The sequence below is a fragment of the Schistocerca cancellata genome, chromosome 1 (genome assembly GCF_023864275.1).
Source record: "Schistocerca cancellata isolate TAMUIC-IGC-003103 chromosome 1, iqSchCanc2.1, whole genome shotgun sequence".
Classification (NCBI taxonomy): domain Eukaryota; kingdom Metazoa; phylum Arthropoda; class Insecta; order Orthoptera; family Acrididae; genus Schistocerca; species Schistocerca cancellata.
In genome coordinates this window covers 820562625-820576893 of record NC_064626.1, presented here as the reverse complement: position 1 = coordinate 820576893, position 14269 = coordinate 820562625, and the positions used below count along the sequence as shown (strand labels likewise).

Genomic DNA, 14269 nt, shown 5'->3' with positions numbered 1-14269 from the left:
AGAGACGGTAGCCAGAATTGGATTGAACCTGTGTCCACCTGGTAAAAAAGCCAGCCCTAGGGCAATTTCCTAGGCTGTTTAGCCCAAGGCCAATCTCCAACCTGTACATTGTAATACAACCAATAATTTACAAAATTGGCAATTTATAAAACAAAAAAAGTCAACATGATCACAGGCTGAAAAAGAACATTCATGTAAAGGTGCAGTAAGTAAGTAAAAGAAATAAACCAGCAATTAACTAGAAGTAACTGCCTATTCAACAATATGTTTTTTAGTAGGAGTGAGTACAATATGTTCAGCAACAGATGTAATGTTAACAGCTGCAAGTTGGAGTGCACCCATGACCTGGTCATGATGAAGGACAAATGAATGCTTTCTCTTTCCAAACAGAAGTTACATCCAATTCAGTTTTGAATGAGTGTAAGATCTATAATATAAATATATCATAGAAATGACATATTTAATGCCTTTATTAAAGAAGACAGTGCATCCTGTCTGGAAGACTGGTACTGTCTGCATCCTTGGTTGATGCAGATTTGTGTGCATTGATTTCTACACAATTTTCATGTCAAAAAATTGTAATAAAATATCAATGACTTTCTTGCTGAATCATAAAAATAAAACGGGACTACGGCATCAGCAGCAGAAATTTTGGTCCTCCAGTAATGAGAGCCTTATGAAGAGAAAAATATGATTATCTGGCTCCACACACAAGCACAATAAACAATGGGGCTGTATTTGCTGCTACTGCTATTATTATTATTATTTCTTTCCTTTCTCAGACGTTATGTCTGGTAAAAATGGAAAGTGATGCGGACCTTGATTGAGCGTGACTTCCTTTTAACTGTATGGTATATGTTACATTGCATTTAAGAACTTTCGGGTAATTGAACATGTATCAATAAATACAGATTTCTGTAGTTGTATAAATACATTTGGATGTAGCTGTATTGCGTTGATGTACTGGTGGACATTGTGTGGTATGACTCCTGTAGTTGATAGTATAATTGGTATAATGTCAACTTTATCCTGATGCCACATGTCCTTGACTTCCTCAGCCAGTTGGATGTATTTTTCAATTTTTTCTCCTGTTATCTTCTGTATATTTGTTGTATTGGGTACGGATATTTCGATTAGTTGTGTTAATTTCTTCTTTTTATTGGTGAGTATGATGTCAGGTTTGTTTTGTGGTGTTGTTTTATCTGTTATAATGGTTCTGTTACAGTATAATTTGTATTCATCATTCTCCAGTACATTTTGTGGTGCATACTTGTATGTGGGAACGTGCTGTTTTATTAGTTATGTTGTATGGCAAGTTGTTGATGTATTATTTTTGCTACATTGTCATGTCTTCTGGTGTATTCTGTATTTGCTAGTATTGCACATCTGCTTGTGATGTGATCTACTGTTTCTATTTGTTGTTTGCAAAGTCTGCATTTATCTGTTGTGGTATTGGGATCTTTAATAATATGATTGCTGTAATATCTGGTGTTTATTGTTTGATCCTCTATTGCAATCATGAATCCTTCCATCTCACTGTATATATTGCCTATTCTTAGCCATGTGTTGGATGCGATTTGATTGATGTGTGGCTGTGTTAGATGATACAGGTGCTTGCCATGTAGTGTTTTCTTTTTCCAATTTACTTTCTTTGTATCTGTTGATGTTATGTGATCTAAAAGGTTGTAGAAGTGGTTATGAAATTGTAATGGTGTAGCCGATGTATTTATATGAGTGATGGCTTCGTGTATTTTGCTAGTTTCTGCTCATTCTATAAAGAATTTTCTTAAATTGTCTACCTGTCCATAATGTAGGTTTTTTATGTCAATAAATCCCCTTCCTCCTTCCTTTCTGCTTAATGTGAATCTTTCTGTAGCTGAATGTATGTGATGTATTCTATATTTGTGGCATTGTAATCGTGTAAGTGTATTGAGTGCTTCTAGGTCTGTGTTACTCCATTTCACTACTCCAAATGAGTATGTTAATATTGGTATAGCATAAGTATTTATAGTTTTTATCTTGTTTCTTGCTGTCAATTCTGTTTTCAGTATTTTTGTTAGTCTTTGTCTATATTTTTCTTTTAGTTCTTCTTTAATATTTGTATTATCTATTCCTATTTCTTGTCTGTATCCTAGATATTTATAGGCATCTGTTTTTTCCATCACATCTATGCTGTTGCTGTGGTTATCTAATATGTAATCTTCTTGTTTAGTTTGTTTTCCCTTGACTATGCTATTTTTCTTACTTTTGTCTGTTCCAAAAGCCATATTCATATCACTGCTGAATACTTCTGTTATCTTTAGTAATCGGTTGAGTTGTTGATTTGTTGCTGCCAGTAGTTTTAGATCATCCATGTATAGCAAATGTGTGATTTTGTGTTGGTACGTTCCAGTAATATTATATCCATAATTTGTATTATTTAGCATGTTGGACAGTGGGTTCAGACCAAGGCAGAACCAGAAAGGACTTAATGAGTCTCCTTGGTATATTCCATGCTTAATATGTATTGGCTGTGATGTGATATTACTTGAATTTGTTTGGATATTAAGTGTGGTTTTCCAATTTTTCATTACTATGTTTAGGACCTGTATCAATTTAGGATCTACTTTGTATATTTCCAATATTTGTAGTAGCATGAGTGGGGTACACTATCAAAAGCTATTTGGTAATCAATGTATGCGTAGTGTAGCAACCTTTGTTGAGTTTTAGCTTGATATGTCACCTCTGCATCTATTATCAGTTGCTCTTTACATCCTCATGCTCCTTGGCAGCAGCCTTTTTGTTCTGCATTTATAATTTTGTTCTTTGTTGTATGTGTCATTAATTTCTGTGTAATGACTCAAGTTAATATTTTGTATATTGTTGGTAGGCATGTTATGGGGCAATATTTTGCTGGGTTTGCTGTGTCTGCTTGATCTTTAGGTTTCAGATAAGTTATTCCTTGTGTAAGTGTATCAGGGACTGTGTATGGGTCTGCAATATAACTGTTAAATAATTTAATGATATGAATATAATAGAGGGAAACATTCCATGTGGGAAAAATATATCTAAAAACAAAGATTCATTAACTTACCAAATGAAAGCTATGGTATGTTGATAGAAGCAATAACAAACACAAACACACACACAAATTTCAAGCTTTTGCAACCCACGGTTGCTTCATCAGGAAAGAGGGAAGGAGAGGGAAAGACGAAAGGATGTGGGTTTTAAGGGAGAGGGTAAGGAGTCATTCCTATCCCGGGAGCGGAAAGACTTAACTTGGGGGGAAAAAAGGACAGGTATACACTCGCACACACACACATATCCATCTGCACATAACAGACACAAGCAGACATATATAAAGGCAAAGAGTTTGGGTAGAGATGTTAGTCGAGGTGGAAGTACAGAGGCAAAGATGTTATTGAATGACAGGTGAGGTATGAGCGGCGGCAAATTGAAATTAGCGGAGATTGAGGCCTGGCGGATAACGAGGAGAGAGGATATACTGAAGGGCAAGTTCCCATCTCCGGAGTTCTAATAGGTTGGTGTCAGTGGGAAGTATCCAGATAACCCAGACGGTGTAACACTGTGCCAAGATGTGCTGGCCGTGCACCAAGGCATGTTTAGCCACAGGGTGATCCTCATTACCAACAAACACTGTCTGCCTGTGTCCGTTCATGTGAATGGACAGTTTGTTGCTGGCCATTCCCACATAGAAAGCTTCACAGTGTAGACAGGTCAGTTGGTAAATCACGTGGGTGCTGTCACACGTGGCTCTGCCTTTGATCGTGTACACCTTCCGCGTTACAGGACTGGAGTAGGTGGTGGTGGGAGGGTGCATGGGACAGGTTTTACACCGGGGGCAGCTACAAGGGTAGGAGCCAGAGGGTAGGGAAGGTGGTTTGGGGATTTCATAGGGATGAACCAAGAGGTTACGAAGGTTAGGTGGACGGCGGAATGACAATCTTGGTGGATTGGGGAGGATTTCGTGAAGGATGGATCTCATTTCAGGGCATGAATTGAGGAAGTCGTATCCCTGCTGGAGAGCCACATTCAGAGTCTGATCCAGTCCCGGAAAGTATCATGTCACAAGTGGGGCACTTTTGGGATTCTTCTGTGGGAGGTTCTGGGTTTGGGGGGATGAGGAAGTGGCTCTGCTTATGTTATAACCAGGAATAACACAATAACCTCTTCAGTCTGATTTATTAAATCACAAATCACTTTTTAACAAATATGTTAGCCAAGCGTCTACCCAGGCTCACACTCAGAGGTAATGCAGAATTAAAGTTTGGATATACCAATGTCCGAATGTGCATGGTGGGGTGCAAGTCCCGTAATTATTCCCAAGTCCAGTGAAGTTCAGTCTTTCCAAGTGAAGTCGCAAGATTTTCCGCCGAGCAGGCAGGTAACCTCGAGGGGTGCGGCGAGTCATCCACCAGCAGCTGGAACACGGCGTACTGCACTTCCCGATGAGAACTGTCATTTGCGGTGGCGGCCAGGTTTATATAAGGCTTCGCTAGTTAATGGAGCTGTCGGATGGGGTCGCTGTTTTCCAGGGAAAACCAATCGCAATGTTTCCTGGTGTAGCCAATTGCTGTGTGCTGACAAACGCGCGCGCGCGAAGGCGGCCAGAGATGGTAGCCGCGAGCCGCCCGGAGAAGTGCGGCCAGCGATGTATTTATCGGCGACATAAGGGAGCGTGCGTGTGAAGACGGCCAGCAATGGAAGCAGCGGGCCGCCCAGAGAAGTGCGGCCAGCGATGTATTTGGCGGCCACGTACTCGAGCGCGTTGATCGGTGTTTGTTAGAAGTGGTGTATACCACAGCTTATTTGCTTCTGTACCAAGTTGGGACGGTAGTTGCGGGATCCGAAAGCTGTTTTCAAGATGTTGGTGTAATGGTTCAGGGGTTCAGGACTGTAGCAGATTCGTTTGCCACGAAGACCTAGGCTGTAGGGAAGGGACCGTTTGATATGGAATGGGTGGCAGCTGTCATAATGGAGGTACTGTTGCTTGTTGGTGGGTTTGATGTGGACGGATGTGTGAAGCTGGCCATTGGACAGGTGGCAGATGATTGGCGTGAAAGGAAATGCTCCATCGCAGCAAGGCCCTGGTCGTGCGGGATATTTGTGTATAAGGAAGTGGCATCAATGGTTACAAAGATGGTTTCTGGGGGTAACAGATTGGGTAAGGATTCCAGGCGTTCAAGAAAGTGGCTGGTGTCTTTGACGAAGCATGGGAGACAGAACATAATGGGTTGAAGGTGTTGGCTACGTAGGCAGAGATACGTTCTGTGGGGGCTTGGTAACCAGCTACAATGGGGCGGGACGCACCTCCTCTTCCTCAAAATCACCCTCTCCAAACCTTCCAGGAATTTCTCACTTCCAGTCTTGCCTCTCAATCCTTCTTGAAAAACCTTAATCCTATTCCCTACATCATCACAGCTGAAGCCCAGGCTATCCGTGATCTGAAGGCTGACAAGGGTTCCACGGGGTATTTGATCGTTGGGAGTATGTGGCTGAGGGACTGCGTCAGCTTTCAGACAACACTACATACAAAGTTTGCCAAGGTAATCCCATTCCTGATGTATAGGTGGTGCTTCAAGGAATCCTCAGAAACTTAGGCCCCCTACAAAACCTTTCACCTGACTCCATCAACCTCCTGACCCCACCGACATCCTGCACCCCTACCTTCTACCTATTTCCTAAAATTCACAAACCCAATCATCCCGACGACCCCATTGTTGCTGGTTACCAAGCCCCCACAGAACGTATCTCTGCCTACATAGATCAACACCTTCAACCCATTACATGCAGTCTCCCATCCTTCATCAAAGACACCAACCACTTTCTCGAACGCCTGGAATCCTTACCCAATCTGTTACCCCCGGAAACCATCCTTGTAACCATTGATGCCACTTCCTTATACACAAATATCCCGCACGACCAGGGCCTCGCTGCGATGGAGCATTTCCTTTCACGCCAATCATCTGCCACCCTACCTAAAACCTCTTTCCTCATTACCTTAGCCAGTTTCATCCTAACTCACAACTTCTTCACTTTTGAAGGGCAGACATACCAACAATTAAAGGGAACAGCCATGGGTACCAGGATGGCCCCCTCGTATGCCAACCTATTTATGGGTCGCTTAGAGGAAGCCTTCTTAGTTACCCAGGCCTGCCAACCCAAAGTTTAGTACAGATTTATTGATGACATCTTCATGATCTGGAATCACAGTGGAGAAGAACTCCAGAATTTCCACTCCAACCTCAACTCCTTTGGTTCCATCATATTCACCTGGTCCTACTCCAAATCCCATTACACTTTCCTCAACGTTGACCTCCATCTGTCCAATGACCAGCTTCACACATCCGTCCACATCAAACCCACCAACAAGCAACAGTACCTCCATTATGACAGCTGCCACCCATTCCATATCAAACAGTCCTTTCCCTACAGCCTAGGTCTTCGTGGCAAACGAATCTGCTCCAGTCCTGTACCCCTGAACCATTACACCAACAACATGAAAACAGCTTTCGCATCCCGCAACTACCCTCCCAACCTGGTACAGAAGCAAATAAGTCGAGCCACTTCCTCGTCCCCCCAAACCCAGAACCTCCCACAGAAGAACCCCAAAAGTGCCCCATTTGTGACACGATACTTTCCGGGACTGGATCAGACTCTGAATGTGGCTCTCCAGCAGGGATACGACTTCCTCAAATCCTGCCCTGAAATGAGATCCATCCTTCACGAAATCCTCCCCACTCCACCAAGACTGTCATTCCGCCGTCCACCTAACCTTTGTAACCTCTTGGTTCATCCCTATGAAATCCCCAAACCACCTTCCCTACCCTCTGGCTCCTACCCTTGTAGCTGCCCCCGGTGTAAAACCTGTCCCATGCACCCTCCCACCACCACCTACTCCAGTCCTGTAACCCGGAAGGTGTACACGATCAAAGGCAGAGCCACGTGTGACAGCACCCACGTGATTTACCAACTGATCTGTCTACACTGTGAAGTTTTCTATGTGGGAATGACCAGCAACAAACTGTCCATTCGCATGAACGAACACAGGCAGACAGTGTTTGTTGGTAATGAGGATCACCCTGTGGCTAAACATGCCTTGGTGCACGGCAGCACATCTTGGGACAGTGTTAACACTGTCCGGGTTATCTGGATACTTCCCACTGACACTAACCTATCAGAACTCCGGAGATGGGAACTTGCCCTTCAATATATCCTCTATTCCCATTACCCACCAGGCCTCAACCTCCGCTAACTTCAAGTTGCCGCCGCTCATACCTCACCAGTCATTCAATAACATCTTTGCCTCTGTACTTCCACCTCGACTGACATCTCTACCCAAACTCTTTGCCTTTACATATGTCTGCTTGTGTCTGTTATGTGCAGATGGATATGTGTGTGTTTGTGAGTGTATACCTGTCCCTTTTTCCCCCCAAGGTAAGTCTTTCCGCTCCCGGGGTTGGAATGACTCCTTACCCTCTCCCTTAAAACCCACATCCTTTCGTCTTTCCCTCTCCTTCCCTTTTTCCTGATGAAGCAACCGTGGGTTGCGAAAGCTTGAAATTTGTGTGTGTGTTTGTGTTTGTTATTGTTTCTATCAACGTACCAACGCTTTCATTTGGTAAGTTACAGAATCTTTGTTTTTAGATATGTTATATAATTTAGTTAGATGTGAATGTGTTGAGGTGAACTTCTTTAGCCATAAATTTGCTATGTACCAGGTTTGACCATATGTTGCTCCAGAAGTGTTCCATGTCTGTTATGTTTGGTGGACTGTCTATTTTAATGTGTGTGTTATCTATTGTCTGGTAAAATTTCTTTTGGTCTGTGTTGAATGTTTGGTTTTGTTTCCTTCTATTTTCACTTTTTTTGTTTCTTCTAAGTCGTTTGGCCAATGCTTGTAATTTCTGCTTCTTTTCATCTAATTGCTCTATCACTTCTTGTTGTGAGATTTTACCTAACCTTTTTCGTTTTTTGTCTGATATTTCATTTCTTATGAATTGTGTTAGCTGTCCAATGTCTTTTCTCAGTTTTTCTATTCTGATCTGTAGCCTGTGTTGCCATGCTGGTTTTGTGGGTTTCTTCTGTGTGTTGGTTGGTTCTGATCTCTGCCTAGCGTGTACATTTAGTGTAGTGAGTGCTCCTATATAAAGCAGTAGTTGTAACTCTTCCATAGTTGTATTTTCATTTATTTTGTTGTGTATGATTGTGTTGATAGTTGTTATTGTTGTTTCGACTTGTGGGTTATTTGGTGGTCTATGCAAGAATGGTCTAATGTCTGTATTTGTGTCTTTTTATTATATATGTCAGCTGAAATTTTTCTTCTATATCTAACATGTGTGTCACATCGTGTTCTATTTGTGCTTGTTCTGGTGGCTGTCTTAAGATTTCGTTTTCCTCTGATTGTTTAATTGATGCGTGTTGTTCTTTGTTTATTTGCTCTGCGATGTTTGAGTCCATTACCATATTTACTACTACTACTACTACTACTACTACTACTTATTATTATTATTATTATTACTGATATTCCCGATTTTTTAGTGTGCCTGCATGTTAATCTATAATTCCTTTATAAATACAGTTTATCATAAATATATCTAAAAAAATATTTCAAAAAAACTGAAAAGATTTAACAGTCAATGTTATCAACAGATGTGTGCATGTACACTAAAACTCAGAAGAGATCAGATTTTACAGTTGTTTTTTACAGGAAATAAAAGAGATATATAACAAAAATTTAGAACAAAATGCAAATTGTGTACTGTTCCCAGATTAATCATGCAAGGCTACCATAGGAATTCTGCCATTTACTGAAATCCCTCCACCTCCTCCAAACAGATTGCAAAGTAATCCAGACAACACACTGGCCCCACTGTCAGCCAAAATTGAGAATTTGCGATAAACCGAGATCAAGAGTGCTTCTTATCAAGTTTATTTATTTATCATATGGCTTTTTGATACAATGAAAAAATACACAGAATGTAGAGCTTAATATTTGTGATATGAAATCTTGAGAACAAACATCTAGAGCATTTATGTAATCTATCGACTTTGGAGCACCAGCAGGAAGTCTTCTGGTCTACCATCATATGATATTATGGGGCGTTCTTCTCTGATATGTCTGATGATTTTCCATTTTCAGCAATCACAAAGTGGGCCTGGTTGCTTACCCCATTTGTGTAAAAAATTAGCACGTCTATTGCTTTTGGTTCTAATTCAGTTTATCATTGACCATGTTTTGTGTGGCACATCATATCCCAGTGGTTTTTGGGTGATACACTTCATATTAACATTTTCATCTACATCTAGATCTACGTAGATATTCTGCAAGCCACCATACGGTGCTTGGCAGAGGTTACCATGTACCACTTTCCTGTTACACTCACAAACAGACGAAGGGAAAAACGACTGCTACATGTCTCTGTATGGGCTGTAATTTCACTTATATTATCTTTGTGGTCCCTACACAAAATATATGTTGACAACATTAGAAATGTTCTGAAATCAGCTTCAAATTTCAGTTTTCTAAAGTTTCCCTATAGTGCTCCTTGAAAAGGACGTTGCCTTCCCTCCCAGGATTCCCATTTGAGTTCCCAAAGCATTTCTGTGCCATTTGCACATGGTTTGAACCTACTGGCAACAAATCTAGCAGCCTGCCCCTGAATTGCTTCAATGTTTTCCTTTAATCTGACCTGGTGCAGATCCCCAACACTCCCCAATCATTCGTCTTCCCTACCACAATCCTCACATGCTTGTTCCATTTAAGATCTCTGAGCACATTATGGCCAGATATTTAAACTACATGACTGTGTCAAGGAGGACACTACTAATGTTGTATCCAAGCATTACAGGTTTGTTTTTCCTACTCATCCGCATAAACTTAAATATTTCTACATTTTGAGCTAGCCGCCATTCATCACACCAACTACAAATTTTGTCTGAGTCATCATGTATCCTCCTACAGTCACTAAAATTTGTTGTCCAGTCCATTCTTGAGACCATGCATTAGGAATGTTGAACTCATCTTCTACAGTGATCCTTACTGGTTTTGTTGGTGGTCATGTAGAGCATAGTCGGTTAAGGTCTGCATCATCAACATCTTGACGAACTGGTAAATTTTTACTATCCATGATCTTTTTGTACTCATTTGTAACAGCATTTATGGAACAAAGTTGAGGGAATGGAATGTGGCTTAGTACTGGCAACCATACAGTAGGTGTTGATTTAATAATGCCAGTAATTATTCTCATGACACTGTTTAGTTAGACATCTATCTTTTGTGCATATATGCTGTTTAGCCAAACCAGTGCACAATATTTGGCAGAAGAATGTAGGGTGGGTGCTTATGCTCCCTAGGTTGTACCACATAGCTCTTGAATGACGATGTTTCCTGTCTTCAATTTGTTGGCTGTTTTTGTTAGATGCTCTCTGAAAGACAGAGTTCTATCAAGAGTTACCTCCATGTACTTTGGTGTTTTAGTATAAGTGAGTTTAGTGTTTTCCAATTGTTATATTATTGACAGCATATAAAATGAATTTAGTTAAAATGTGATGTACAGTGACTTGAACATAAAACAGTGGTAATTATAACACTTCTGAATTAATGGTGCTTCTATACTCCTGTGAGTCTGAAATTAAAATAAATTTTTGTCTCTTTAGACAAAAAAGAGGTACTGATCTGCTCAACCACTGATTAAGGACACTAATCAGTGCTGTAACTAGTTTAACAACGCTGAGCTGTCTTGGTTTTCTTATGGCCTCACTGCCCACGAACAACTGAGAAAATGTTATTATTCCACTGACATATCATCACTGTCGTGCAACAAAAAAAGCAGTAAAACATTTTCCAATAATTATGTCCACTGATCTATGTTCCTTGCCAAATATTTTCCAACAATAGCATGTCCCTTGCCAAATAAGATATTCCAATAAGAGCAACAGTAAAAGCAATCATATTGGAAATAAGAATGTTAGAAGCATTTTCTTATTCAACATGATGTGGCAGGATGTCACTAATTGTGTGTTGAATAACATTTAGCCAATGACAGTATAAAAGTGGAAAGAAGTTCTTACAAATATCATTCTCATATCTGCACTAAAATAGCTAAAATATTTACCTGGGAATACAATCAAGAAATGAAAAATCATGTTCAATGTAAGTTACTTACTCCAATTACAATCTTTAATTTCTCAGCAAGCTGTTTAATAATTTCTGATGCCATCTCCAATGAAGAAAGGGGACTAGCATCAACTGGAGACTGTTGGAGCAATAAAAGACGCTGATGCATGGCTTCCTGTTATGAAAAAAAATTGCACATCAAGACCTGGAGATATACACACACACCATTTCAAATATAGGTAGTTATTCACATGATGTGACAAACAAATATTAATAGTGTAGATACCAGATGGATTTGTAGGTATACTCTATCTTTGGGTATCATCAACAACAAATGACTGGTGTTCACCAATAAGCTTGCAGGTATAAAAATCCATTTATTAGAAGGTATAGCAAAGAGGATAAAGTCTGAATTAAGACAGAAGTAGAATGACATAGATGATGTCACAAGTAAAATTGAAGCAAACTAGGAAAAACTGAAAAGAAATTATTTCAAATTTCAGAACTCACTATAAGTGCCTAACAGGTGCGGTGGATTGCAGAAATCTCTCGCCAGGTCATGAAATATGTTTATGGATCATATGTCTGTGGACGAATCACAGATCACAGTAAACGATCACTGAATTTTGGAATGCAATCTGATGGACTGCACATCTGTGGACAAATTACAGCTTGCAGTGAACGATCGCGAGTGCAATCTGACGAATCACATGTAACATGTGACGGTATAGCTGCCTGGATGTAATATGTTTCTCTGAATATTCTGTGATGTTATGCAGCTTTATTTCTTTTCCTATGCTCTTTTCCTATACTCTTATTTCTTTTTCTATGCTCATATAGAGTAAGAACTATACATTAGAATTTACAGTCATTCAGGGAGCACAAATCACTCTGAAAAGTAAATCCCAACATCCAAGAGCGAGTTGTGCAAGATGAGCAAAAGTTGGTAGCTCTGTTTTCACATCTGAAAGATGATGTCTATTCAGATTTTGAGCTAGCCACGTAAGAGTGGCACTAGTAGCACCACTATAAGGTTGAAAATCAGGTTTGCATTAAATAAGCACTTAATGGTCATGAGCATTAGATACCTTTGAAACTGGACACAGCAAATACATGGTAGTCAAAAATGCCTTTAAGATGACAAAGATGCAATTAGCGACAGCTCAAAGAGTTTGAACAAGGTTGTGTAACAGGGCTACGAGAAACTGGATGTTTCTTCTGCGATACTGCAGAAATACTGAGCAGAAATATAGCCACTGCACATGACTGCTATCAGTGCTGAGCCATAACAAGCTATGATCATAAGACGAACACACTCCAGACAGCCACGTGGCAGTACCAAGAGGGAAGACCGTTGTGTTCGGCATATGACTGTTGGGCATCGTACTGCATCTGCAGCAGCAATTCAAGCAGCAGCTGACACCACACTGGCACAATGAACTGATACAAATCAGTCACTTCAAGGACAGCTCCAAGTCAGATGCCCTGTACCTTGCATTCAACTGAGCCCAAATCACCACCATTTGCGACTTCAGCGATAACAAGCAAGAGCTTAATGGAGGGCTGTTGTGTTTCCTGATGAAAGACAGGTCTGCCTCAGTGCAGGTGATGGTCTTGTGTTGGTTAGGAGGAGGACAGGTGAGCACCTGCAACCAATCTGTCTGCAGCCAAGACACACTGGACCTACCCCTGGAGTTATGGCCTGGAGTGCAATTTCATATGACACCAGGAGCACTCTCGTGGTTATCCCAAGCACCGTGATTCGAACTGTTGTGCTGTCATTAATGAACAGAATTTCAGGATGTGTTTTCCAACAGCATAATGTTTGCCCTCAAACTACTCTTATGACTCAACATGCTCTGCAGTGTGTCGACATGTTTCCAGATCTGTCTCCAGTCTGGCACATATGGGACATCATTGGATGACAATTCCAGTGCCATCCACAATCAGCATTAACTGTCCCTGCATTGACAGACCAAGTGCAACAGGGACAGAACTGCATCCCACAATCTGACATCCAGCACCTGTGCAACACAATACATGCACTTTTACATGCTTGCATTCAACATTCTGGCAGTCACACAGGTTATTAATGTACCAGCATTTGACATTTGTAATGGCTTTTCTTGCACATACATTAACATTTGAACTTGCAATGTTAATCACTGAAATGTGTTACCCAGGCAAATGTATTCCTAAAACTCATTACTCTGCACTAATTATTTCTTGGTGTTGGGATTCTTTTTCCATCGGTGTTCATGTAAAGACATTGGCACCCTCAGATTTTGCAGTAATTTGCATTTTGAAGCTATTGCTATGAGAGTAGAAATTAATGCAAAGTTCATAAACGCAGGACCATCTGATGATTTTTTGTTTTTTTATGAAACAATTAGAAATATTAAAAATTTCAAAAGTTCAACTTCACAGCAGAATGAGATAAGATTAAACGGGGGTTTTAAATAGATATTTTAAATATGGCAAGAATGTTCTGGCAGAATGTAGGAGTAAAGGGGACCACTCAATGAATACTTTTCTAGCTTTCAGATGAATCCTTTACCAAGGTAACATAAAACACACACACATACATTGTGCTGGCTGATCACACAATCAAAACTGTGTGTTCAGTCAGCACAAAGTGGCTTCACAGGTGTGTGTGTGTGGAGGGGGGGGGGGGGGGGGGCGTACACGTGCGTGCAGGCATATATTTATATATACTATAGCTTGCCAAGCATTTGTCCAAAAGCTAGCCAAGTTTTTATTCCTTTCTATGTGTCTGCCGATGATTCAGCACTTTTACTATTCGGTGAATGTGTCTCCTTTAGTGCTACATTATTTATTAAGTCAAGATTTTAATACAAATGTTTAGGTCATACATATTTTGCGGCTGTACTGAAGTCTCTTGTCATTTACTATATTCTAACTCTCTCTCATATAATTAACAACAAGAGTAATGTGAACCAGCTGTACTGCATTTTGATGACATTTCTATAAACACATCAATAATTCACAAGCACTGTGTAAATACTTGCAGTCAAACTAAATGACTAATTTCAAAAAAATGCAAATTGACTAATTAACACATTAAGGACCAGACAGTTTTATTCGAACTTACCCCAGAGGCCAGTTATTGTGTGCTGCCTGACTTGCATG

At 40.4% G+C, this 14269-nt stretch overlaps 1 protein-coding gene across 1 annotated transcript in view; it reads right to left on the bottom strand.

Moving 5' to 3' along the window:
- The window catches only part of LOC126188363 (centrosomal protein of 290 kDa-like), a 188143-nt gene that overhangs the window by 77296 nt on the left and 96578 nt on the right, over positions 1-14269 (bottom strand). The window contains exon 17 of the mRNA XM_049929965.1: positions 11169-11294. Within this exon, the coding sequence (XP_049785922.1) occupies positions 11169-11294 (126 nt within the window). The remainder of the gene's footprint in view (positions 1-11168; positions 11295-14269) is intronic.